The following is a 27,538-nucleotide window of genomic DNA, read 5'->3' on the forward strand; positions in this document are numbered from 1 at the left end:
GTGGCATCTGGAGCCTGAGTTTAAATCTCTGATCTACCCCTTTGGGGTGTGTGACCTTGGATAAGTTACTCAACCACTCTGAGCTACAGTTTCCTCACTGTGAAAAAGGAGACAGTAAGAGTACCTATCTTATAGAGTGGTTGTGATAATTAAATGAATTAAAACATAGAAAGTTCTTTAGAATAGAATGTGGCGTGTGCTAAGTGTTTTGTGTGTGTTAGCGATTGCTTTTTATTATTATGCTCCATAGTACTTCTCTTTTGGTTTACGGTTACATCTATACAGGCTTGTCTCCTCAATGAGATGGAGATGGTTTCTTGCACATTTTTGTAATTATTCCCTCAGTGCCAAGATCAGTGCTTAACAATTCTAGACACTGAACAAAGCGCTGGTGGTTTGCTTTCATTTTCCTAATTAAGGACTGTTGCCAAATTTTCCACATTTTTTCAAATTTCCCCAGTTAATGACTCCATCAAGTACAGAATCCAAGTTTCTCTTGAGGATCCTGATTATTGATTTCCAGGCTGGCAATTTCCCCCTGGATTCCTCCTTGCTGTTAGACATCTAAAAGCACAGGGGTAGTTACATACGCCCATGATTCAATTTGGGAATTAGTTATTTCTTTGTTGTTCCTTTAGGGGATTAATATTAAGCATGGACTGACTTTTTATCCTTGGTATTATGGGGTTGATGCACTGGTCTAAGGCAACAAGTAATCCTAGTATGTGTTTTCTACCCACAGCTTCCCATTTCCATTGATACTGGTACCTTGAACTCCACCTACGAGCAACCATGAGGAAAAGTAAGGCCTTTAGCACTTTTTGTTTCCTTTCACATTCCCTTCTGTATCCAATATTGCCATCACAAAAAGGACCCGTGTAAATTCAAGGCTTCATTGCCTTGAGGTGAGTTGAGACTGTGGAATTCTGAGATTTCCTGATTTCAGGAAAGGTAGCTACTGGTTTTTGATTTCCACTCAGAATATTTAACCTTGGCATCTCAACAGTACCAATCTATTGCTTTTAAAAGTATGGTATGTAAAAGGTTGTGACAACCTTTCTGAAAGTGTGGACTACGGCTATTGGACTTTAGCGTTCCATCCTCTTTTGGCAAAGTTGTGGATTTTCTTTTAATGACAAATTTTAGCTCTATAGTTTTAAGATTCAAATATTGTTCAATGTCTAATTTTTGGGAAAATGCTGCTGTTATTCCACTGTGAGCTTTATAAATTGTCCTTTTCCAGGTCGCCCCTTCCTGATTAGCAGAACTTGGGGGGTAAATATATGTATTAGAAAGTTTCCCTGACCTTTGTGAAGCTTTGGAGACTTGTATGTTACTCAAGGTGAATCTTTTAGAGTGTCAAACTCTGTATCAGGAAATATAAAGCTGCTTTGAAATAAAATGAAACTCATCATAGGAAAGTTCTGATGTGTAGAATTACAAGAAAAATAAAACTTTATTGAATCCTTAATTTTCCATTAAGATGAGTTCACTTTAACGTGTTACATTTTTTTTTCCTTGCTGTCTTTCCCACTGGTGTCTAAACTCTGTGAGGACCGGTTCATAGTCTCTTGTCGAGCCCTTTCTTCCTAGTAGTACCTATTATAAATGCTCAATAACTATTTCTTGAACAATAGATGACAATTAGGGAAATACTACATGCTACAGGCAACATCCAACTTAGAAATGCGTTGTGTTCTAAATGGCATTTTATATTTCATTATTTGGGATGCAGAATATAGTTTCTCATATAAGGAGTAATGTGAAAAGAATTTAGATTCCTAGGTTCGGTCATAAAAGCAAGTTTACTTCATATTGTAAATTCTATTGTTTTAGCTACTCCAGCACAAACTTTTCCTGGTTAGCATGGGAATTGAAGCATCATTTAAAAACTGGTTTATATAGTGAAGGCACTTTTTATCCTACGGTGAACTCCCCACTGAAGTCAGGCATGAGTTTTCCTCTCTGTCATCTCCTTCCTGGGTAAACATTAGTCAAAGGTATCCATAGACATGAGAAACTCGCCACTAAGGGGTCAATATTGTCCTCTCCAGGGCTTTGTGGGGGACTGTATAAGAGTCCTCTCCTTCCATTAAATTCTTCCCTAAATTATGAGGACTTCTCCTTTTAGCCACACATCCTGTATAATTACTTCAGCTTCTTAAGGAAAATTGTGAAGGAAAACTCTGGAACTAATTTTGAATCCACTACAGATCCATAGGCCTTTATCCAAAACCTGTGGGGCCGGATGTGTTTTGGAATTCAGAGAGAGTTTTGGGTTTTAGAAAGGTAACATGACACATATGCTGCATGTTGCGTGATATATTCAGCTTGTAACTCAACACAATAATATTTCTTCAGCTAAAGGTGTGAATATTCCCACTAAGTGAAATGAATAGATATTGCTTAGAGCCTGACATCACTTCAATTCAGGTTCTGCTGGCAAAGTGATCAGAGTCGCTTTGTTTTCAGAGCTATTTCTTTTTCTTTCTTTCTTTTTCTTTCTTTCTTGTTTTTGAGGAAGATTAGCCCTGAGCTAACATCTGCTGCCAATCCTCATCTTTTTGCTGAGGAAGACTGGCTCTGAGCTAACATCCGTGCCCATCTTCCTCTACTTTATATGTGGGACACCTGCCACAGCATGGCTTGCCAACCAGTGCCATGTCCACACCTGGGATCTGAACGAGCGAACCCCAGGCCAGCAAAGCGGAACGTGCAAACTTAACAGCTGCGCCACCGAGCCAGCCCTTCAGAGCTATTTCTGTCTCAGAATTGCTGGTAGGGGATTGTGGATCTATATGCCAAAGAGATTATGTCTCAAAGAAGAAAATGATGAAGATTGTCCCATTTCCAGAACCCTGGACTGAGTTCTCAAGTGGCAGAGACCCTACCTGGAGATAGGGGAATCATCTCTTTTGAGGAGAAGGCTGAGAATATTTTCCAAGGCGGTATTTCCCAAGGCCCCCTAGCTCAGCCACCCCTCCGGCTCCTTAGCGGTAAGTTTGTGATTAGAAGGCCTATTGCTTATGAAGCCAGGCCTCCTCAGTTGGCTGAAAGAACCGTCACACTTGGAGAAAAGACTTCTTTCCACTTGTGGTGGGGAGACAGGAAGGCACACAGACAGCCTTGAGCCCCAGTGGGGATGTTGGCAGAAGCCCCACAGATACTTGAAAAGGCTGGATGCTATTGAAAGTGCTGGAGGGGAGTGCCAATACTGGAAGAGAGTGAGGCCTCAAACCGGATTCAGGGACCCCACCTACGCTTCTGATTTTCCCTATGACTAGTTCAGCAGTCACGAAATAGTGACCCTCAGCTAAATACGACCAACCAGTGTGTTTTGTTAGAATTTGAAAGCCTAACAATGGTCCGTCCTTACTTCTTTCTTCGTATCTTACTTCTATGATTTACACATTTGTATCACCTGCTGGGGTAAGAATGTCTGACCCCGAGTATGACCCGGGGTCATAAAGGTTACTTTGGTATTTAACCAGTAGCAGAGATAATGGGCTACTCAAGACATATGGTTAGAAAACCGTAGGGACCTGCCCAGTGGCGCGGCAGTTAAGTTCGCACATTCCACTTCTTGGCGGCCCGGGGTTTACCGGGTCGGATCCCGGGTACGGAGATGGCACCGCTTGGCAAAAAGCTATGCTGTGGTAGGCGTCCCACATATAAAGTAGAGGAAGATGGGCATGGATGTTAGCTCAGGGCCAGTCTTCCTCAGCAAAAAGAGGAGGATTGGCAGTAGTTAGCTCAGGGCTAGTCTTCTCACCCCCCAAAAAGAAAACTGTATAATAATGTAAAGTATCATTGTTCTAGTCGATAGTAAACTTTTCTGTTTAAGTGCTAGGTAAAACAGATTTTTATCCAGAAGTTTCCATAAAACATTCCTTTATGTTTTGGAAACTGAGTGCTGTAGCAGGTTCTCTCCTGTTGCTTTTGACTTTTCAGTCCCTGACGTTGTTCTTTTTTCTCTCTTAAATTTCTAGCATTGATTAATATGTAGCTTGCTAATAGATCTTTTTGGATTAGTCTTAGCAATAAAAAAAAGCTTAAAAAAAAAAAGGAATGAAATGAGCTTTTGTTAATGGCAGTTTATGTTCCATGAAGCTGTGTTTATGAGTTCTGTGTTGCCTGGAGCCACGCTGGGAGGCCCAGGGAGGCTAACACCCTGGAATTTCCCAGAGCCCTCTCCTCTGCCTCCTGTCAAGCTCGGCACACTCCAAGGGACCTGTGATTCAAGTCTAAGATCACAGTTGTTAAATTCAGATTAAGGTAACGTGATCATGTTTTGAAATGTGCTGATTATGAAAGTGGCTAGAAAGTGAACTTCATTAATTACAATTAATAGGCAAGAATAGATTGTACTTAATCAGCTTTGTGCATTAAGGAATTTAATTCTGACATTAAATGTTAACCATTAAAAAGAAAATCCTTTTTAGTATGTTTCTTCAATATATACCAGCCTTGTGTTTCTTTCTTAATTACAAAACACTGTTGTTCCATTTTTCCAAAGGAAAAATATCTTCTAGCCATAAAATATATATAACTCTAAGTTATAAGAACTGTAGCCAAGAGGAAAAGGTTGATTCTAAACAGCTCAATTTAGGAAAATGGGTTCATTCTTCTTCATTAATGTACTTTGGAGACCCACACTTATAACTTTAATGCCTTGATCCCAATACTATCCCAAGTATTCTTTAATCTAGCTGTAAGCTGTTTCATAGCTAAGGGTTATTAATTTGGCTGGCTCATTCTTGTTAAGAAAAAACATTTTAGGCTCTCCAAATGTAGAAAAACCCAGGGCTTTTATTTCATAGAATCAGTTTCTTGAGATTAGGAAAAACTTCACAGGTCCTTCCTGGGTGCATGTTTGAGTCCCCTCTGTACATCTCACCAAACCACCCGGGCCGACTCTAGGCTGGATGAGAGAAGGGACCATGACTATTTCATTCACCTGTGTAGCCAGAGTAAATATTTGATAAAGGAATGCAGAATGTTGAATGAATCTATCAAAGACTTGAACACCTTTGGTGACAGGAAACTCCTTACCCTTCAAAGTAGCCCGGTTCATCCTTGAGAATTCTGGTTGTTTTGAGTTCTTTTTTATTATGATTGAACTGTTATTTCTTCCCACTCAGTTGTTCCATTTGAGCCCTTCAGGCCATGTAGATTTGTTCCACCACGTGACAAACCTTTCACTATCTGAGTTGACCCTCATGCCCTGCTCTCTCTACTTGGCCTCTGAGCTTTGCTTCCGCGGATTAATATCCCTGGTTCTTTCTCAGCTGACATAGATCTGAGTGTCCCCTCATACTCTCTGATGCTCACCTCTGAGATAATCACCTTTACATAGTACCCACCATGGTTGGGGGAGGGCCTCACCTGCATAGGATTGTTATTCTTTCTAGAGTCGATTTATGCTGTTTGATATCAAACTAATTTTTTAATTTTTTGAAAGAATTAATTTTTAAGCTTTTCAAAGAGAACTTCTATTTTAGTCTTAACAAAATCCAGTCTCAATGGAAGGCAAATTAAATGGAAGATAATTATCGTCTTGGAGGCTTAGCCTGCTAATGGTTCATCTGTTGTGCTTGTCTCTAAATTGACTTACTTGGATTCAAGATAACCTGGCTCTTTGTGAAGATTAAACCTGGAGAGTTAGATGAAAGGTCCCTCCCTGTGTGATCTCTGCCAGGAATGTTTCCTACATGGAAGCCAAGCCAATCAATGGGACTACTGAGTCTGATTCCGGGAAACTGTTTCCCCATGTGACTGCCTGATAGTTAAGGGAGAGCTTTGAAGATTTTGAAAGGCTGCTACTAAATAAGAATTTACTATCTATTTTTTCATAGGGCTAAAGGTACAATTTAGCAGAGAGAATTTATTGATGTTCCTGAATTGATATTTACTGAAGGTAATTTTGAAATCAAATTATTAATGTGCAAGATGCAGGTAAATGTATATGCAAACAGGTAGGAATTTTTATTAGAAGTAATCTGTTACTGAGATAATATCTTACATTTGGGTAATCAGAGAAATAAAATTGTAAAAGAAAACAGTTTTTTTGAGTTATTTGAATCCTTTGAAACTACAGTCAGTTTCTAATTGTTTGGGGAGATGGGAGCAATAGGAAGGAGGGAAAAGGAGGAAGCTGATGGGTGAAAGTAGGGAAGAGAAAAGGAAGAAGGGAGGGTAAAAGGAAAGGGGCGGAGAAGGTAGGACGTCTCAGAAATTCCAAGTAGCCCCGGGGTCCTTAACTGTTTTCCCACGTGCACTTTGAGTCCTGTACTGTAAAGATATGTTTTATAACTCACTAGTCAAAGTTAAACAGTTCTTACATAACAGAAATGTTTTGTTCTGGGAAAAAAAGACATCCCTTCCACTCGTTTTTCAAATATACTCTAGTTGATTTGTGGTGGTTACTGGTTCCAGAAAGAGCTGGGACAGCAAACAGATCCTTCCACCTTGCCATGAGATAGAAGGAAATTCTTGCTAAGCGTTTGCAGTAGAGAAAAGGACTAAATTAGGGTCTTCCTGCTTAGGGTTTATTTCTCAAGGTTACTTCTTTGACTATCACATCTGGGCTTATAATAAGAACAGCTGGGCTAGTAAGTATTTCAGGGGTATGTCATGAGCTCTGTTCTTGGTGTTGCCCATTTCAGTATCTGTTCATCTGTGAGGATTCTTTCTTGAATGCCAGGGGCAAAAGATAAAAGTCTAAGAACCTTTGTATTTCTTTTCTCCTTCCTTTTGCCTCTCCTCGAAAGACATGCTGATTCTAGCAAAGCATCAAGTGTTTGCTTTCACTTGGAGGGCTGGAGAGTCCAAGGCCATGATGGTGGTAAAGCCAATGGTCCTGGGACCACTTCAGAGTGATCAGGCCTAACTGGCCCTAAGTCTGTTCCTTGAACCAGTCCAACTTGCCAGGGTCACGGGTATCAGTAGACTTCTGACTTGAGAACCAAACCTCCCAGTGTCCCCTTGATCCTGAAACCCTGCTGAGCCTTTTCCAGAGTCTCTTAGTCCTCTTCCTCTTTCCCCCAAGGATTTGTTTTCATCGGATGGTGGTTGTGAGATCTTCGTTTTTCACGCCTATGCAGAAAAGTTACCACAGTAGGCCTGAGACTGCTATTCTTAGAAATGCCTGTTTGCAAGGTTGACTCTTAGCTGGCATTTGGGAACTTGGATTTGGGGAGTGTTCCCACTGTTCCCTGACTGATAAAGGTGGCTCATTGGACCTAAACTATGCAAACAGTATGATTTATGCTGAACATCTGCTTTTCTTCTGGGAGCTGAAATTTGGGGTATGTGTTAAGGATGGGGTGCCTGTGTGACCAGCCTCCAATTAAACACCTTGGGTCTCAAGTCTTTGCTGGGCTTCTCTGGGCAGAAACATTGTGCATATGTTGCTACATTTTTGTTGCTAGGGGAAGAGTGTATTCTCTGTGACCTTTCATAAGAGAGAGAGAGACAGAGTGTAAGGAAGCCTATAATGGATTCCTCCAGACTCCACCTGCATCTTTTTCCCTTATGACCCAGCTTACTATATCACTGTAATAAATCTTAGTCATATGTACAACTATATGCTGAGTTGCATGTGTCCTTCTAGTAATTCTCTGAGTGTGGGGTGGTCTCGGGGACCCCTGACACAACTCCTTTTCTACACTACTCATCCTCTTACATCCCTATCTTAACCCTACACGATTTTAGTGATAGGATAAAAGAGAAGTGTTTCTGAAAAGTTAAGTGGCAAACAAAGAAAATATTGATCTAGAAGATCTAGTTTAATAAAAATGTGTTAATTCTCTTGAAAATCAGGAAGCCAATTTATAGTCATGAGAAAATTATTTATATACTTTGTATTTACAGAATATGAACTTTCAAAAAAAGGAATGATTTCTTAGGATCTCTCGTTACCTTTTTTTCTGATAATAGGTTTGAGATATAATTCATACACTATGAAATTCACTCCTTTTTTTTTCTTCCCTGAGGAAGATTTGCCCTAAGCTAACATCTGTGCCAATCTTCCTTTATTTTGCATATGGGTCACCACCACAGCATGGCCGCTGATGAGTGATGTAGGTCTGTGCCCAGGAACTGAACCCAGGCTGCCGAAAGGGAGCACACTGAACTGAACCACTAGGCCATGAGACTGGCCCCGAAATTCACTCTTTTAAAGCCTACAATTCATTGTTTTTAGTACCACTAAACAGAATTGTATAACTATCACCACTTATTCTAGAACATTTTTATCACTACAAAAAGACACCCTGTAACCATTAAGTCAATCCTCATCATCCCTTCCCCCTAGCCCCTGGGAACCACTAACTCTGTTTTCTATCTCTATAGATTTTCCTGTTCTAGACATTTTATATAAATAGAATCATGTGGTCTTTTTTGACTAGCTTCTTTCATCCATGTTGAGGCATACAACAGTACTTCATTCCTTTTCATGGCCAAATAATGTTCTATTCTGTGGATATACCACATTTTATTCATCAGTAGATGGACATTTGGGTTGTTTCCACTTTTTAGCTATTATGAATAATACTGCTATGAATATCCTTGCACAAATTTTTGCATGGACATGTGTTTTCAGTTCTCTTGGATATATACTGAAGAGTGGAATTACTGGGTCATATGTAACCCTATGTTTAACTATTTGAGGAAGTGCCAAACTGTTTTCTAAAGTGGCTGCACCATTTTACATTCCCACCAACAATGTATGAGGGTTCCAATTCCTCTATGTGTGCACCAACACTTGTTATTGTCTGTCTTTTTGAATATAGTCATTCTAGTAGGTATGAAGTGTTATCTCACTGTGGTTTTCATTTGCATTTCCTTCCATTTGCATTTCATCATGTTAAGTACCACATTGCACCTTATTGGCCCTTTGTATATCTTCCTTGGAGAAAAAGCTATTCAAATCCTTTGCTCATTTTTAAATGTGTTGTCTTTTTATTGTTGAGTTGTAAGAATTCTTTATATATTCTGGATACTGAACCTTTATCAGATACCCAATTTGTAAATATTTTCTTCCATTCTGTGGATGGTCTTCACTTTCTTGACGATGTCTTTCATATTTACTTTTGAAGAGATCCAATTTACTTATTATTTCTTTTGTAATTTGTGCTTTTGGTTAGTCACATATAACTCTCATGTCAGATTTTTTTTTTTTAAAGATTTTTATTTTTTCCTTTTTCTCCCCAAAGCCCCCTGGTACATAGTTGTATATTCTTCGTTGTGGGTTCTTCTAGTTGTGGCATGTGGGACGCTGCCTCAGCATGGTCTGATGAGCAGTGGCCATGTCCGCGCCCAGGATTCGAACTAACGAAACACTGGGCCGCCTGCAGCAGAGCGCGCGAACTTAACCACTCGGCCACTGGGCCAGCCCCTCTCATGTCAGATTTCAATCACCCAACTTACTTTAGGAGGTCTATATCTGTTAGCCCAATTCGGTTACTCCATGATGGAAGGAGATTAAGGCCAGGGGGAGTTAGAGCACAGCGAGGTAGAAAAACCATGGGTTTTAGAGTCTTGAGATGGAGTCCAGTTCTTCTGTCATGGAATTAGTATTTAATCTTTCCAAGCCTCAGTTTCCTACCTGGAAAATGGGGTAATAATAGTTCCTGTTTCATAAGTTATTGTGAATTTGAATTAGCTAATTTGTGAAAAGGGCTTGGTGTACTATCTGGCACACAGAAGACATCTAATAAATGTTAAGTTGTTGTCATTTTTATTAAGAGGCCATGGAACCAAATTTTGACTTAATCAGGAATTACGTGACATAACTAAAGTTATTACTCTGCTCCTAGCCATGCATTTCTGAAAGGCTGCTGAGATTACATAAAACTATACCTTTGCTGATGGTTATATAGCCTTCAGGCACCATGGAAAAATCTGATAGGCAGACCGCAGAAGAATGTTATTTCTTTTGAATTCAGGAATAAACAACACTATTTTTGCTCTTTGGGATCCAAAGGAGAACCCTACACCAAAAAACGGGCATCAGCATATTGAATGTTTCATCATGATGTGTGCTTATTATTATTTATCATTAATTAAGGGCCATTTATATAACTACAGGGAAATTAACAAACAAAACTCCTTCCCCGTCACTTAGCTAAAAGACTTTAAGAAAAGTCACGGTGATTTTTCTGTTACCTATTTACCATGTTTTACAGCATTACCTCAGAACTTTCATATTAACGAGCCAATCATTTTGCGTTCACAGGTACAGAGTGGTTTAGGCCCACAAGATCGCACACTCTGTTTTGTTATTATAAATCCAGACATTGGTGAAAGTTCAAAGTCAAATTGTCTCCTCAGCCTGCTCCTGCATGGCAGGTAGACTAATAAATGAGGCACCTTCCAATAGAGATGTGCTTATTCATATTTAATAGCAAGAGACCTTTTTTCTTTTTAAACTTTTGTTTAAACAACAGCCTAAAATTTTGCCACTTTATTCATCATCAAAAGTTAAACTCTTGGTGAGTAATTGCCATCATATATTTCCTAATGTGGACAATTTAGAAAATATTAAAAACGCTTTTAAAAAAATAATCTTATGCCATGAAACATTTACTTTAAGTTAATAAAGTACACGTTTTTCTATTTGAGTTATTCCTCTCTTAACTCTCAATGCTAAAACAACACTTAAGGATTACTTTTGTTCTTACAAAGGACAGAGACTAAACAATACCCTGTGGGGTTACAAAGATGAATAACGTAGTCTTTTCCACTAAAAATGTGGCAATTCAGTAGGTGATCTAGAAGCAAGGTGTTGTCACTAATGGAAGAATGACAGTGGGATAAAACAAAGTTTTCTTTTCTTTTTGAGGAAGATTAGCCCTGAGCTAACTACTGCCAATCCTCCTCTTTTTGCTGAGGAAGACTGGCCCTGAGCTAACATCCATGCCCAGCTTCCTCTACTTTATATGTGGGACGCCTACCACAGCATGGCTTGCCAAGCAGTGTCATGTCCGCACCTGGGATCGGAACTGGTGAAACCTGGGCCGCAGAAGTGGAACGTGAGCACTTAATTGCTGCACCACGGGGCCAGCCCCCAAAGTTTTCAATCATTGCCCAGGTTGATAAGGCAGTACGTGAGATGACAGCCCAAGTTAGAAACTAGCCAAAGGTGTTTTAAGTAACTTACATCATGCTTGTATGTTCTAGGAGGTTTTCTAAGCACTTCACAGAGGGGTAACTCATTCAGTCCTTACAATAACCCTGTGCGGTAGGAGCCATCATTCCCCTTTTTAACGGAGAGGAAACTGGAGTACAGACATGCCAAGCCACTCAGACGAGATGGGAACCCCGGCCGCCTGGCTGAGCAGCTGCTGTACTGAACGACTCTTCTATGCTGCTTCTCAACTCAAATAGGAATTATTACTAGGAGAGTAGCTTTAGGATTTCCGAAATCTCTACTTCTTCAAAACCCCCAAAATGTGGCACATAATAATGTAGATAAATAAAAGATTCAATAACTTTTTCTCTCTTTTAGGAAAGAAGATAAAGATGCTACCACTTTTATCTATGTTTTACTCTAAAATTAAATTCTACATTAAATATATTTTATATACTGTAGTATACAATATGGTTTATGAATTATATGGTTTCTATAATGTCGTCATCTTATATGATGACAATATGCATGTTCCAAAAAAAAAAATTATGTCTCTGTAAGGGATAAATTTCATTTCCATATTTTCCAGGAATCAATCATTTTGAAAATACCCTTTCATACCATAATAATAGTTTCTTGTGTAGAATTGTTAACTGTTAGTAAATAATATCCTATTTACTGGTATGAAACACTGATGATAATGTTTACAAAATTGCTCTTGGTTGAAAAATGCATCTTTATGTTAACAATAGCAACTAGAGCAAATTCAGTTTGGTAGGGTACTTCTTTCAGAAAAAAATACAAAATTAGGTGCAAACAGTGAGTATTGAACTAGAAGAGGTTCATTCCAGTGGTAGGTGCTGACGTTACAGCTTCATCGGCTTCATGGTAAATCCACTACTGCAGATAGCAACTAAAATACATTTTTTAAAAATGCTGTAAGAATAAGAATAAAATAATACCTGAAAAGAATTCTTCACTTTTTTTGCCTCAGAAGGAGCTTGTAACTTTATAAAAATCCCCTCACTTGACCTTTCGCCTCCTTTTTATTTCTCCACTGTCTGGAAAATGCTGCTCACAATAGATCTCTGCATTTTGTGAGGTGAGGAAAAAGAGAGGGTCAGTGACTCGCTCCAGGTCACAGAAGCCTGTCACGGCCCGGCCTGAGCTCTTTCCATGATACTTTCAGCATATGAATTTGGAGAAACAATTCCTATTTTGAGTCAGATATGAAGAAGCTTCTTCTCTTAGTGTCTTTATTCTTGTTTTACCAGAGAAGAAACTAAGTTTGGAGAAATTTACAACAAAGCAAAGCACTAACTCTCAAATTCCTGAGTATGGAACATTGTTTAACCTGTAAACCAGTAGCGCTGTTGGAAAAAAATATTTCATTTTGACATGAGACAGAACTTCACCACTTGTCTTTTTTCTAGAAATAATCACTTTTTTTTTTTTTCCCCAGAAGAGCCGTAATTTTGAGAAAACTACTTTGCTCAGTACTGGCGGGGGTCTTTGTTCTACCTTATTTTCATGTTTCTTTAAAGTCGTCATAATATGGACTTCAGCCATATGGGGGAAAGGAAATAGCTCGACAGATGCTTGGCTCTTCAAGTTTGGATTTTAAAGTCTTCATGTTTCTACATGTATTCAAATGTATTTTTTAGCTTTGTCTTCTTTCTTTCCCTGTGTTTATCTCTCACTAAATTGTTTATGTTATAAAAGAACGTATGGGGATAATAAAACAAATAGAAAACCCCTAGAGTTTGACACAGGGCTGTGTGCATTATCACTTCCAACTATGTTTCTATAGTAACACTTCACATACTTTTTTATTGTAATAACAGTAATTCTTGGTTGCTCCTACTTGCCAGCCACCATATATTATCCATACCCAATCCTCAAAACAGTCCTAAAGGGTAGGTGTTATTTGTCCCATCTTACTAATGAGAAAAGCAGTGGTTTAGCAAGATTAGATAACTGGACTAAGATGGTTCAGTAAGTGTTGGAGCTGTGATTCAACACGGGTCTAAGTGCCTCCAAGGCTACTGCCCTTTCACCATATCCCACCTTTCAGATTAGAAATACATCATAGTTTTGGGGTCCCCCGCAGCTATTGTGGTGGCCAGCCTTGAGGATGGCCCCATACGACCCCCCTCTCTTGGTATTCCAACCCTTGTATTATTCCCTTCCACGCTGAATACACAGGGGTGACCTGTGTAACCAACAGGATATCGCAAAAATGCAAAATACTTGTTGATGCGGTACTGCTTCAGGGAAAGGGGATCCCAGGCCGAGAAAAAACAAGTGCAGGGGCGTGAAGATATCAAAGTGTGTGGCGTGTGGGAGGGCTTATTTATCAAACTAAAATTTAATGTTTATTAAGTTCTTACTTCTTTCAAATCTATTTTAATTCAATTTTACAATAGTTACTTTTTTAATTGTATTTTTTGTGAGGAAGATTGGCCCTGAGCTAACATGCGTTGCCAATCTTTCTCGTTTTTTGCTTAAGGAAGATTGTTGCTGGGCTAACATCTGTGCCAATCTTCCTCTATTTTGTATATGGGACGTCACCATGGCAGGGCTTGAAGAGCAGTGTGTAGGTCCGCACCAGGAATCTGAACCCATGAACCCTGGGCCACTGAAGTGGAGCACTCAAACTTAACCACTACACCACCAGGCCAGCCCCAATTAAGTTTATTTTTAAACTTAGTGTGAAATTAAGTTTATATTTAATTTATGGAAACGGAAATTTCAGCCTATATTGCTGCTTGTAGCCTTTTAGTTCTGTAATTTTTTCCCTCTCTTTTCCCAATTGCAAGGATAAAACATTTGGGACGACAGTGAGGCAACCAGTTCAGATCTAATCACATCATTGTGGAGCAGTGAGACGGTCCTGGGCTGTGAATCAGAAGGTCTGATACCTCATTTGACTTTGCCACTAGCTCTCCTCCCTGCATCGAGCACATTCTTGACTTGTGTGCCCTGACTGTTCTGCTGAGCTTCAGCCTTCCTGGGATGGGCTCAGCAGCACCCCAGTAAGGGTCAGCCTTGCTTATCAACTCAGGGAGCTCTTTATTTACCCATCACACACCACCATTTATTTATCCATCTAACGTTTATTGTTTTCTACTTTGTGCTAGGACCTGTGCTGAGTGGCTAGTTAGAAACCAAAGGCAGCAGAGTGAGGAAGAAAGACAAATATAACAGCAAATGTGACTTGGTGTGTGATAAATACTCCAATGGAAGTAACCAAAAGGTATAGTGTGAGCACTGAGAAAGGGAGCTAGGTGGCAGGGTAGGCTTTCTGAAAGCGTGAGACCTGCTCCAGTTTTGAAGGACAGCTCAGAATTCACTCTGCCAGCGTGTCATAGGCAGAGAGGAAGGGGCAAAGACCCAGAACTACTGTGCCTGGCTGGAGCAGGGTCTTCATGGGGCATGAAGACGGTAAGAGATGTGACTCGGGAGGCCCACCGGGTCACAGAGGGTCCTTCTCAGAGTCCAGAGGACGACTCTGTGAGATAAAGGAACACACTTGTACGACTTCACTGTTCCTGCTTCCAGGTTTCTTTCTGCTTTTGCAGGAGCATGTTTGGAGTGAGGCTCGTTCACGGCACTTTGCTCTGCCCTGTGGGTTTATTGGAGAGAATAAAACGGAAGGTTTCTTTTTCTCCAGTATCATCCTGGCAGCTGTTAGCTTTTCACATTAGGCAAAGTTTATTTTGTTCCACTAAGCTTTTGAAATGGGCGGTTTATTTCTAGATCTAAGTATTGCAACAAGGGGATTAACGGGAAACATGTTGTGGGAAATTATAGTTTGGAGAGTTGGGCTAATAATTTAACCTTCAAAGTGTGTCCGCATTGCCTGCCCTCTATATAGCGGGGGGATGTGCCTTTTGCCGAGAGATTGGAGCACCTGGAAGAAGGAGCTGGGGCTGAGGCATTTATTTACTTCACAAGAGTCTCTTCTTATCACAGAGTTTCTTCTATGTGCTAGGTGCTGGGGATAGAAAGGAGAGGATGTACTCCCAGCCTCTAAGAGCTCTAGGTGATAAATGATGTACCATTATTTTCCTGTGGCTCTCTCCCACTGTCTTACAATGATCACAGCTAGCAGTAGAACATTTGCTGTGTGCCAAGCACTTCGTATATTACCTCATTTAATACTCTCCACCATCCTATGATTCTCCTCACTTCACAGTTGAGGAAAGTGAGGCACGGAGAGATTGCAGAGCTAGAAAGTGACAAAACTAGATGGATGCCAGGCAGTCCTCCCCATACAGAGCATCTGTGTGCAGATTATGGGAAGCAGTCCACTACTATTTGTTAAATGAAACTACTCATCATCCTGTTCTTTCCCCAATCCTCACAAGCACATGGTGTAAATACCATTGTCTCTTTACAGATAAATTTAACTGAAACCCACAGAATCACATAATGAGTCAGCACAGAATCAGAATCCCAGGTAGGTCTCCTTAACTTTCCTCTTTCAAACAGAGTAGTGTGCCTGCGTCTGAAACCAGTGACCTCTCTGGAGTTGAAAAAGTCACTCTGGGTGGGATGGAGAAACTGAATTACATGACCTTCGAAGATGGATTAGATTTTTGGAAACAGTCCAAATAATCGGAAGCCAAGCCAGGTGAATAAACTGGTCAGCGACGTATGATAGTGCCATTTTGGTCATGCACTACCTGAGCTCATTTTAGCGGCTTAATTTTGCCACACAGCAACAACAGAAAACCTCTTTTCCTTTTCTGTTACTTGCTTTCCTCATCTAAGCAATATAGAGGATAACCATAATCCATCTATTATAGTGAAAGGCCACCAAGATTTATAGGGTCACGTCTGTAAAAAGTTCCCATGAGTAAGGCACTGCGCAAATAGAAGAGGCGGTTATTATTATTACTGCTGGGTTACACAGAAGCACTCATTCATCACTTATGTACTTCTTGGCAGGGCTTCCCAATTTGCCTTCGTGTAGCTCCACATAGTTACACACAGAAGCAACTCCCAGAACTTTCAATTTAATTACCCTTGCCTGGTTTTGTTTTGGTAAACACAGAGGTGAAAGAAAGAGAGAGAGCGATATGAAGTCGTGTAAATAAACCTGATTTTTTTTTTTATCTGTTACAATAAAAAGCTTCCAATGAAAGTGGGGACTTTAAGTTGAACTCATCCAAAATAGATTTCCATGAGGTTTTAAAACTTCTTTTAAAAAACAAGTCAAGGATTAAAGCATAGGTTATTAAATTGTACTTTTATAAAAAAAAATTTTAGATGTTCTGGAAAACTGAATGTAGTGAACACTGATCAAAAACATTTTTGTAACATTAGTTTTTCTAGAAATATTTTCAAAATTGCCAAAAATGAGGGACTGATAACAAGCAGTAACAAGCCAACATGCATTCCACTCCCGAGTTCGTTCCCCCAGCTGGCAGAATCACATCCATTCCTTTGCTCAGCACTACAACGTACATGGCCTGGGTCAAGTTCCATAGATACAAAAAGCTCAGATCTGTCGGAGAGCACAGACACAGAATTAGAATCCGGGGCAGATCCAGGTTTTGTGGGCCTGAAGCCTATAGAAGTTTAGGATGTTCTTTAAGAAAAATTACGAATAAAAAATTAGGTACTAAAGTGAATATCTATTTAGAGTCAGGAAAGAAGTCAAATTATTAAATCGAAAAAGCTGACAAATTTCATAAACATCTCCAAATCTACAAAAGTAATGTAACACTCCTGTGAATTAACTGCGTGACATACGCTATGATATTGTCTTAGAACTTTTAGCTGATACTCATTCATCTCTTCATTTGGCAACAGTTTTGGAGTATTTTCGATAAAGAGATAATTTAGTCTTTTCTCTAGAAACAGCTTAGTTTTTGTTGATAGCTAGACATTTTCTTTCAGATTCAAACCTCTTCTTGATAATGTTGTGCTAAGATGTGATCTGCTATGTGACACACACAGGGGCAAGGACTGTTTTTAGTATTACCTTGCGTTTTGCCCCTAAACACAGGAATTCTGAGAAACTGTGCACTTAGCCTAAAGATGTTTGGTGTACTTATAATTATATCAGCTGCATTATCAAGTATGTAGTCCTGACAGGAGACAATTTCTGTTTTGACTTGGCATTACTGAGACCAGAATCCACCACTTAAAATGTACACATCTGGTGACTGAAAGAATTTGCCAGAGACTAGCTTCTGGCTCAGTACATTTCCAACTTTGTTTCTCTTCTTTTACCCACGTACTTCTGACGCATGTCACCTTTAGGACATGTTTATATCATGATCTCATCTCTGGCCCTGTACTTCTGTATCGCCAAGCAGGGTGAATTGGCTTAGTGGGTGGTGGGAGTATTCCTGGATGACCAGCAATAACTTATGTGCACAAGGAAATAATGGCAAATCACATAAATATATTCCACTAATCCCAAACTAAATGTAGCTCCAAACAACTTTCCCTTCGCTCAGAATGCCAAAAATGCGCCTGGCTACCTGACTGGAGAAGTTGAAAGAGGGAAAATTGGAGTGGAGAGAGAGAGCAATCATAACTGTGGTTAAAATACTGTCTGAAAAGTTTACAAAAATGTGTAACTATGTGAACATCTTGCTAGGGACACTCCCAGGGCCTCGGAAGGGGCCTATATAACTGAGGGTAGAAGCTTATGCTTCACTGGCTTTATAATAAGCACTCCTCTGGTGGTAGCGCATTCTGATAAGTCGTTAACATGGGAAATGGTGCCAATAAATAAGAAAAGGCTGCTGGTTCTGAGGGGTGGAAGTAGGAGGCTACGGAAAAGTCTCCCTGGATATTATTCTAGACCTTCAGGAGGTACATCTTGAAAGATGAATAGGAATTTTCAGGCTCCAGGATGTTCAAAAGTCTGGTGACAAGAGAGAGGACATGTATTGAGAGAATATGAGTGCTTTATATAAACAGACAGAGGGGAAGTGACTGGCGAAGTTTGGGAAAGAATCTGTAGGTCTATTCTCACCTGGCAACTTTAGCTGCTGGGGAGTTCTATTCTCTCCTGCTTGTAAAATTCTAACTCTCCTATCACAGAGGTCTTCTCCTCTGCACTTCACCTCTTCATTCTAACTTCTAAGGCCCCATTTCACTACATCCTGGTGCGCTTCCTTCTCTGTCTGCCTTCTGACTTACCACCCCTCACTCTTCTCTGAGGCTCGGCAGAGTTCATAGGTCCTGCTACCTCGACCTTACCTACTAAAAATAGATTTACTCCTTTCACTGAAATACCTCCGCCTGGCCACCAACATGCTCGGGACACTAATACTATTATATATTCCCTTAACCCAATTTTGCTTTCTTTGACTTCTACCTCATTATCCCTGCTCCTGCAGAAGGAAGCCCATTTCCCAGAACTCAGCTTCCTTCAGCTTCTAAATATTACTCTGATCTCTACAACTCCAGTGAACAGGAGCTGAGGCCATAGGCTTACTTCGTGAAAACGGGTCCTGCTCAGATGTCTACTGTGTTCTTGTTTTCAGGTACCAAATAGCACTCCTATCCTTTCCTTAACAGCAGGAGAAGTGGTGGTGCCATAGCTTCCCTCTGTTCTCTGCCCCTTCTAATTTATCCTCCAGGCCACCCAGTGATCTTCTAAAGCGCGGCCCTGATCGTGTCACGCCCCTGCTTCGAGCCGCCTGCAGGCTGAGGTCCAGCATGAGCCCTGCTTCTTCTCTCCCACTCGCCTGTGTTCTAGACACACAGATGACCCCTCGTTTTCTGACACCTCGTGTTCTCCCTGTCTTCCTTGCCTTCCTACACTTGCCTTGCCTTCCACGGAACCCTTTCATACCCGTACACAGCCTCCTTATCTGAGAGATCACGGAATCACCTCCTGCAGGAAGCCTTCCCAGACTTCTTCTTCCACACGCAGAGGGAGCTGTTCTCTGCTTTGTTGCCTCATAGCATCTGTGACTTCCATTATAGGATTTAAGTTCATTTGCATTAAAATTATTTATTAGCCTACATCCCATGATTCATTGTGAAATAACATATTATTAACAACAACAATAACAACAAAATAACAACAAATAACACTCAGTTTCCTGGTCCATAAAGAGGGGGTCCTAATAAGAAGAGTTGCTGTGAGGGGTAAATTAAATTATGTAACATGCCGACAGAAGGTGCTAGATAAATGTTTGCTCCCTAAGCTATTACTAATAAACAGGACAGAATTTTGTGCAGTCATCCATAAGTTAGTATAATAACTATATGTAGAAATAGAGAATAGGTGAAAAAAGCAGAAGACAAAATTATATATCTCTATCTACATACCATTGCTATAACTATGTAAATGCTCTATATTCAAATAGATACAGATAAAAAGGCAACAAAAAATGAAAATAGTTTTGTAAGGGTTGTGAGGATATGGATGATTCTTAAACTTTTGATTTCTTCTAGCTGTTTCCAATAGATATGAAATAAAATTGAGGACTCTGAAAGAAAAAATAGCAGGAGAAGTGGGTTTGGCTAAGAAAAAGCAAGGCTCTTGGGAGAAGAGAGGGAAGGGAAGAAGGGCAGACATTTCCTCTTGCCCTCACTGGCAGCTGGAAGAGTAGAGGAGTAGAGGGAGAGTGGTTGGAGCCACTAAGCGGAGGCATGATGAGTGTGACGGCAAGGCTGCCTTGGACCTGCCAAGGTTATTGTTGACTGCAGCCTAGAGTGGTCCCCAACGCAGAGCACAGGAGTCTGAGCAGGCCTGGGCTGGTCCCACCCTGGTCCCACGTTTCTGCTTAACGCTGCTTCATATTTGCCCTCCTTGGTTGCCATCTTGGACCTTGTTTGTATACCCAAGGCCCGTGGCAGCCCATTCTACACGTTAGCTCTGCTGGGCAACTTTCACCTTTGCCGGAAACTGAAATAGAGTGATACTCTAAAGAGAAATGTTTTGGGAAAACAAGTTTCTTGAAAGCAAGAGATCTAATGGCTGATTGCATAATAAATCTCCAAAAGCTAATTAATTCAATAGAAATTTCTGATTTTTACTTGCTAAATGACTAATTTGTGGAACTATTAATTCACCAGAGCCTTTTTCAGTCAAGTACTTACAAAGTTTACAGTAATTCATGTTTTTCAAAGGCTGCCCAATGTTCTGCATATTTTGGGAAATGATGATTTCTTGTGAATTTTGAATGTTGAGGTACTGTGCACATTGTGAATGTGAAAGATTTTCAAATGAGGAACATCTCAGCGGAGGCCAGGAAAGCACTCAATAGTTTCAATAACCTCTTAGAGACCTTAATTAGAAGGGAACCTTGTTAACCTAAGAAAGGCTTATGAAACCTGAAATGTTAAAACATTCTCTTTAAAATCAGGAACAAAACAAGAATGCCTGGCATTACTACTTATCTTCAACATTATAATGGAGTTCTTTGCTTGTATAATAAAATAAAGAAGACTAAAAGGAGTAAAGATCAGAAAAGTAGAAACAAAATTTGTATTACTTCAAATAGTAGTAATGTCTACAAAGAAAACCTCTTAGAGTCTACAGATTAATTATTAAAAATAAGATTTTGCAAGGATGTTGAATATAAGATCAATTTAGAAATTTAATTACATCAACAAAAAAAGGCAGTTAAAAAATAGACATGTTGAAAAAATCCTCCTCCTGTGTTAATAAGGGAAATGCACATTAAAACCACATCAATGTGCCATTTCTCATCTTTCCAATTGGAAAAAATTAAAAGGTTAGACAATATAGATGTTGTTGAGACAGCAGAATAACTGCATAACTGCGTAATGATACGGAACTTTGGGACACAATTTAATATTAATGAGTAAAATTAATCGTGTGCATCACCTATGACACAGCAGTTTCTCTCCTAGGTACATACGTTAGAGGCAGTCTCACACAGGCCCACTGGGAGACATGGGCAAAGATGTAGCAGGGCTTGAATGAGCAAAAAACAGGAGATAATAATCTATGGGGGCCAGAATGCCCTCCTAAAGTGAGCATCACATCTTGATACTCTTCTACTCTAAACCTTCCAGTGGCTTCCTATCACCATTAGAATAGAATTCTAACTCCCTTCATCCTCTGCTTCTCTCTCCGATTGATTTCATCGTGCGTCCCTCTCCCCAGGTTCCTCAAGACACAAGATCTTCCCCACCTTGGGGCAACATGCTCCTTCCCTGGTATTCCATGGTTGGCTCTTTTTTCATCCTCTAAATTGGCCTAAATATCACTTCCTTAGAGAGTCCTTTACTTGCCCCTCCATCTAAATTAGTTTTCCTCATCTTATTCTCTATCTTAGCCTTGTATTTGTTTCCTATAGTAACATACATTAATATTCGAATTATGTATGTATGTGTGTATTCATTCATAATTTTTTTGTCCTGTCTTTGACATTAAACTAACAGCCTCAAGGAGCGTAGGGAGTAAGTCCGTCTTGCTTATGATTGTATCCCCGGTGCCTTCCACACAGCCTGGCATAGAATAGTTACTCCGTAGGTCTTTGTTGAATTGAATGATTGAATAAAAACACTGCGTAAATTGTATCTGTGCCTACTTGAAGTAGTTTGTTGATCTGAGAGTACATTTTATTAGCTCTAGTTCATGGAAGGGATAATCGGATAGCACAACAGCCACATAAATTAATAATATTTATTTAGAAAGTAAAGGGAAGTGTTTATCTGGTCTTATTTTTGCCCTCAAATAATTAACCAACATGTACCTGAATGCGTCTACAAATTATTTTCAATAATTTTATATATAATACATTAAATAGATCTTTGAACTAGAATAAAACTCCTCCAATGCCAAAACTGTTTGGAGATATGTGTAATGTTTTTAGGTTGGTTCTAATACACATTGGGGGAAAAAAAAACCACTTATAGATATTGATATTTAATATTCTAACATGCACATGAAATAGGCCTGGGCTTTTTTTGAAAGAGGCTTGAATTTAGGTTGATGCAGGTTTTAATTTTATTTTTATTTTCTATTTGTTTATCTATAATCATTTAAATTGTATGTATTACATTTATTTAAATTATACTTCATGGATTTTATATAATTTTAACGTTTATTTATGTCTATGCATTTTGATTTAATTTTATTTTTCTTGGTGAGAGCTTGAGCTCCAAAGAAGAGTTTGCCCTAGCGTTCACATTAGAGATGGATTAAGCAGAAAAAGCAATTTGAGAAACACGCAAAATCAGCAAAATATAGAAATAATGCAAGAGTTTTACATTTTCAATCACAGAAATTGTGCTCTTGTTCAAACAACCACATTGCATCATTTTAATGATGAGTGTAAATATTAAGCTAACTTTCAAAAAGATGTATTTAGCAACATTTTGCATAAATTCAGACTCAGTCTCTAAAACTTCTTCTTAAAATTATTTAATTTTGTATTTATAACCTGACATTCTGATATGTGAACACCATTATTTGAAATGGAACTTCTTTGTTTTCTATTTAACTTTTAAAAGCTATAATTTTGAGCACTTTTTTGTGTAAATGATTTAAAATAAAACAAATGATTGGCTTTCTGGATATGGTTCTATGTAAAAGTCAGCTTCAGGAGTGGAGGTCATTCCTCTGCCTTCATCTGAGACGTTTACATGAAAGTTACATTAAAGTTTTCATCAAAGTTGGATGAGAAACTTTTTTTATAATTGATTTCCACTCCGCTTAATTTCTACCTTTTATATGTTGCTAGAGAATTATTATGAGACAAAATGAATAAAGAGTTAATAAATGAATTTTCATTAAAAATATGCAATTATCAGAATAGTATTGATATAGATATTCACATTTACAGCTAAAAAGGACATGTTCTGGATCTGGTCAAAGCTGTTGTAAATCACTGTATGTACAGTAAATAGTTGAACCAGAGCAGCTAGTGCTATTTTAATATTTAATCTAGAAGGCCAAAAAGTGGGCAATTATTTTAATATTTTAATAGCGACTATTTTAATAATAGCACAGGCTATTTTGACACCAGAGTAAGGTTTTTGGGTTAACTGTTTGCCTTTACTTCCTATGAACCTGAGAGTGAATCAGGAACTGAGGAGCTGCATAGCTGGCCAGTTATCCGGTACTAAAAAGTCCTAAAGAAGGCACCAACAATTACTTTCCTTTAATAGTGGTAATAGTTCTGTTTGCTTAGCTGATCACATCTCTTGCCATGTCCCCCCTTCAAATCCACTGACCCAGATGTCTAGGCTGTGCCTTCTCTTTCCCCTTGGCAGATTGCTACCTCAGGGGCGAGGAAGGAGCTCTCCATGGAACACCCATCAGGTGGCAGAGGCCATCAGCGGGGCAGACAGCATGTACCCACCTGAGAAACACCGAGCTGGGGCTGTCAGCAGAGCTGTGTGGGGCCTCGGCGTTGGGCTTCCTTGGGCTGCCCGGAATCTCAAACCGAAACACTATGTCGCTGGAAGACGATGTCTTTTTCTTCATCATTGTGTGCTTGTCGATCACTAAGTTAAGAAATAAGCTCAAAGGCTCATTTCTGAATTTCCCCAATAATGTGAAAATCTCTTGACTTTTAGCTCTGCTCAGTTCCCGCATTGCAGGAAGCTCTGTTTTCACATGACTCCTAATCTAGCCGAGGCTATTTTTTTTGAAGTCAGTTAATGAGTAACATGTAAGTATAACACAGAGTGGATTTCATCCTACCCACGTTTGCTTTAAAGGAAAAATAAACGTGTTTGGGAAATTTAGCTTTCAGTTTACTGGTACGAACACCACACAACCCTGTGGACTAAGGCAGAAAAGTCTATGGAAAAGTAAAGACTTAGACAAAACAAAACGATGAGGTGCAGAGACGGGTAACATCTAAGCATTAACGGCAGAGGTGCTTTTTCTAATCCCCTGGGCCTGACCAGCAGCGTGAAGAATGTGGATGTGCTTTATGTCTTTGCACATACATGAAATAACCAGCCCCCCAGCGTGTTGCAGCCAGTGCTTGGCAAGACGCGCAGGAGCTTGAAGGCTGTGCTGCTAGGGCCCCGGGGCCTGTGGAGTTCTGGAGTTCTTGGGAAAATGAAAGGTACAAAGTCAAAGGAACCTGAGCGTTATCTATTTTGCTGCGTTACAGGAAGCTGTGACCTGTACCCAAACAACAACAACGACAGCAAACAAATAAAAGACACTAGAAGGCAAGGGCTCCAGCTCCATCTCCGTTGTTTGCTGATTGAGTAACCAAGCACGAGTGATCCCAACCCTGCTGAGCTTGGTATCTGCCATGCCTATCTCCCAGGATTAGGATGAAGTTATGTAGGAGAATATGCTGTGGAAATTTCCAAATCTGTTATATATTATCGTTGCTGTTATTTAGCACCCATTTAAGCAGAAAGTTCAGAAAATGAATTTCTTTATGTGACAATCTTCAGTCACTTAATGTTCATGCACAAGGAGAACATCGGTGTCTCTCCACCAGTGTTCCTAGGAGCAGTGAAGGATTTGGTCCTAAGCAGCTATGTTCTCTCTCTCCTTGTTCCCCTTGTGATTAGTCAATGACATTGGGGAATGACTGGCTTAAGTGAAGTACACAGATTCTGACTGTGGAAGAGAGCAAAGTTTCCTAGCAAATCAAACCTTTAGCCTTGGCCTCCTCAGCACTTTGCTCGAACCAGCTGATAACCAGCCAGGGACAGTTCTGTGCCGCTCTGTGTGCAGTACTAACTCTAAGCACACTTTTGAAGTCAGACGAAGGATTTCACCAGAGCCAAACAGAGCGAACAACTTATCCCAGTTTGTCGGAGGTTTTCCTGGTATTGCCGCTGAAGGCCCCGCATCCTAGGAATCCCTTAGTGCTGGGCAAACTGTGACAGGCGGCCACCCCAGTTCCCAGTACCACCATGCTGCAATTCTGGTGGTGCACTGCACCCAGCTCCCCTCCTTGTCCTTCCTGGATAAGCTAAGCTATACTAAAGTATTGGATTAAACAAACCAATCATACTACCTCATATAACAGCAGCAACCTGCAAGGTAGTTTCTGCTTCCTGTAAACAAAAAAGTCTAATAAGCACAGATATTCATAATAATGAAACATAATATGTTACTCTCTGAGGGGGGTTTGGAATTTAACTGGAGGCAATGCTTAACATAGAGCAAAATGTTTCTTAAGGAGGAAATTCCAATGTCCGCAGCCAGTCTTTGGATATATTTTTTAATAGAGAAGCCTTCTTTGTACTCATTCAATCAAGAATATTTTATTAGCAAGGCTCCATGCTAGCTGCCGTGAGTGGTACAAAAAGATTTTAAGAAACGGGTCCTTGCTTCAAAAATGTAGCTAGGAAGAGATAATATACAGAATTGAAAAGTTAACTAACAATAAAAGAGGGAGGAAGACAGTAAATCAGGCTATTTTTTCTTGACTCCCTGAACCACCTAATCTCTTTTGAGTCTATGTAGCATCTCTGCTAGATAATTTCATAATAACATCTTATTTAATCCTTGCCAAAACCACATTTTTACTGCTAACGAAACTTATCTTAAAAAGGTTAACCAACTTGGCCACAACTAAGTAGTTATAAGAATGTGGTCATGCCAGAATTCATTCATTCAACAAATGTGTATTGAGCATTCACCTTTAAAAGGAGTTAAGATCATTTGAGATTGGGGTGATTTAGAAAAGCCTAATGGAAAATGTGGAGTCTGAGTTGAGCTCTGAAAAATGAGGAGACATTGGAAAAACAGACAGGGATGAGAGTAGAGCTCATGAACAAATAAATAGGCACGGACCAGGTGTGTGGGAGAATGGAGAGTTTGTGTTGGCCAGGTAGGGGAGGAGCCTTAAATATTTGGATGGACGCTGTATTATGAAAGACCCTGAATGCCAGTGGGTTGTTCAAGCTTTGTCTTGTAGGTAATGGGAATAAAATGATGAAAGATTGGTTTGATAGCCATGGGCATGATGCTTCAGAAGCAGAAAGAGATGAACTGGACCATTACTGCAATCATCTGGTGATATGGTTATTTCATTTAGGCAGCGACTGCCCCCCTATGGGAGCAGCTCCGAAGTAGTTCCAAGAGTATTCACTGAACTCTTATGTAAGATGTTGAGTTAATTCCTTATCATAAGAAATTGTGTCAAAGATGAGGTTTGCTGAAAGTCTAGAGCAAGAGTCGCAAACTGAAATGCCTTCAAGTGCCAGAAAGGTAAGTAAAGCTATAAGGTGGCACTAGAAGCCAACAGAGTGGTAGAAAAACACAGGGCTTCTGCCCTCCCCAGGGGCATTCAAGTTTTAAATGTAACAGATCCTGGTGGGAGGGGCAACCTGAACCTGACCGAGGGTGGGATTCAGCTGTGGCTTGCTCCCTGAAGGTTACTTCTTGATATGAGCTGCTTATGCTAAATCTTTCAAAATTTGCTAGTAGTTATGTTTGGACTTTATATTCAAACGGGAATAAGGTTCTGATGGCACACGACCCCTGAAAGAAAATGTGAATTCTGACTGCTTAATTTTTTAAGATTAATGGCAGTTGACTGCTGTGCCCCAATCCATATCAGCAGGCACACAGCTGCCACTGTCTGACCCCTTTGACTGGTTAGATGCAGCCTCTGCTCAAGGCACTCGTAGCCTTTGCCACAGCTTTCATTTTTGTGTGTGAAAATTAAAACAAAGACCAGGCAATCAAAGATAAACAACTGGAGTAGGACGTTTATGTCAATAGAACTATAAAAGGAGTTACACACTGGCAAAAAATGAATAATCTATGATGACTAGAATACAACTAAAATAAAGATAGCAGAGACTCTTTTATATCCATTCATGGAAATTGAAATTAAAAAACAAACCAAACAAGGCAAAAGCTGACAGCTAGCAGACAGTTTTAAGTAAGACCACCAGTGATTCAAGTATCTCATTTTTTTGATGCTCTCCAATAAGTCACAATATTATATCTTTATAAATAGAGATTGTAAGAGAGTCTGACATAGAAAAGAGAACAATGAATTTGAGTTCTGCCACTTGGTATGTTCAGTTAATGTTTCTGGACTTTTTTTTCCCCTTCTACCAAAGGAAGACATATAATGCTGGACTTGGCCTGCTGACATGTTCTGTTTGGCATTTACTATATAAGTAGAAATTTCTTATACATTTCATGTAAAACATGGTTATCTGGCCTTGCCTAGAAAATCAGATCTGGCAAGAGTATGGCAATAGTTGGGTGGCACTAAGTAGTAGTGCCCCCTTGTGACACGGCTGCACTTTGCACTTTGCTGCAGTCTCCACCCTTCCTCATTGTCTTACTCTGCCTGCTTTGAGTCACTGGTTCTCATAACCTGCATTTGAGTTTAAAACCCTGGGCCCAGATGATGTTAAAAATCTTCTCTACCTCTAGTTTTCCTTCCTTAAACCCTGCTCATTAAAGTTTTACTATAAGAATTTTTTCTTTCTTCACTGAAACAAGCTCCATAG

The 27,538-nt window shown here is 39.7% G+C and overlaps 1 protein-coding gene across 2 annotated transcripts in view; it reads right to left on the reverse strand.

Moving 5' to 3' along the window:
* Positions 1-23,708, reverse strand: part of GRAMD2B (GRAM domain containing 2B) — a 103,611-nt gene extending 79,903 nt beyond the window's left edge. Inside the window, exon 1 of one of the 2 annotated variants that reach the window (XM_070517492.1) lies at positions 23,446-23,708. In XM_070517492.1, the coding sequence (XP_070373593.1) occupies positions 23,446-23,681 (236 nt within the window). In that variant the 5' untranslated portion in view covers positions 23,682-23,708. The remainder of the gene's footprint in view (positions 1-23,445) is intronic. The other variant, XM_070517496.1, reaches the window with a different exon arrangement.
* Positions 23,709-27,538: the final 3,830 nt, after the last annotated feature.

The sequence above is a fragment of the Equus asinus genome, chromosome 9 (assembly GCF_041296235.1).
Source record: "Equus asinus isolate D_3611 breed Donkey chromosome 9, EquAss-T2T_v2, whole genome shotgun sequence".
Taxonomy (NCBI): domain Eukaryota; kingdom Metazoa; phylum Chordata; class Mammalia; order Perissodactyla; family Equidae; genus Equus; species Equus asinus.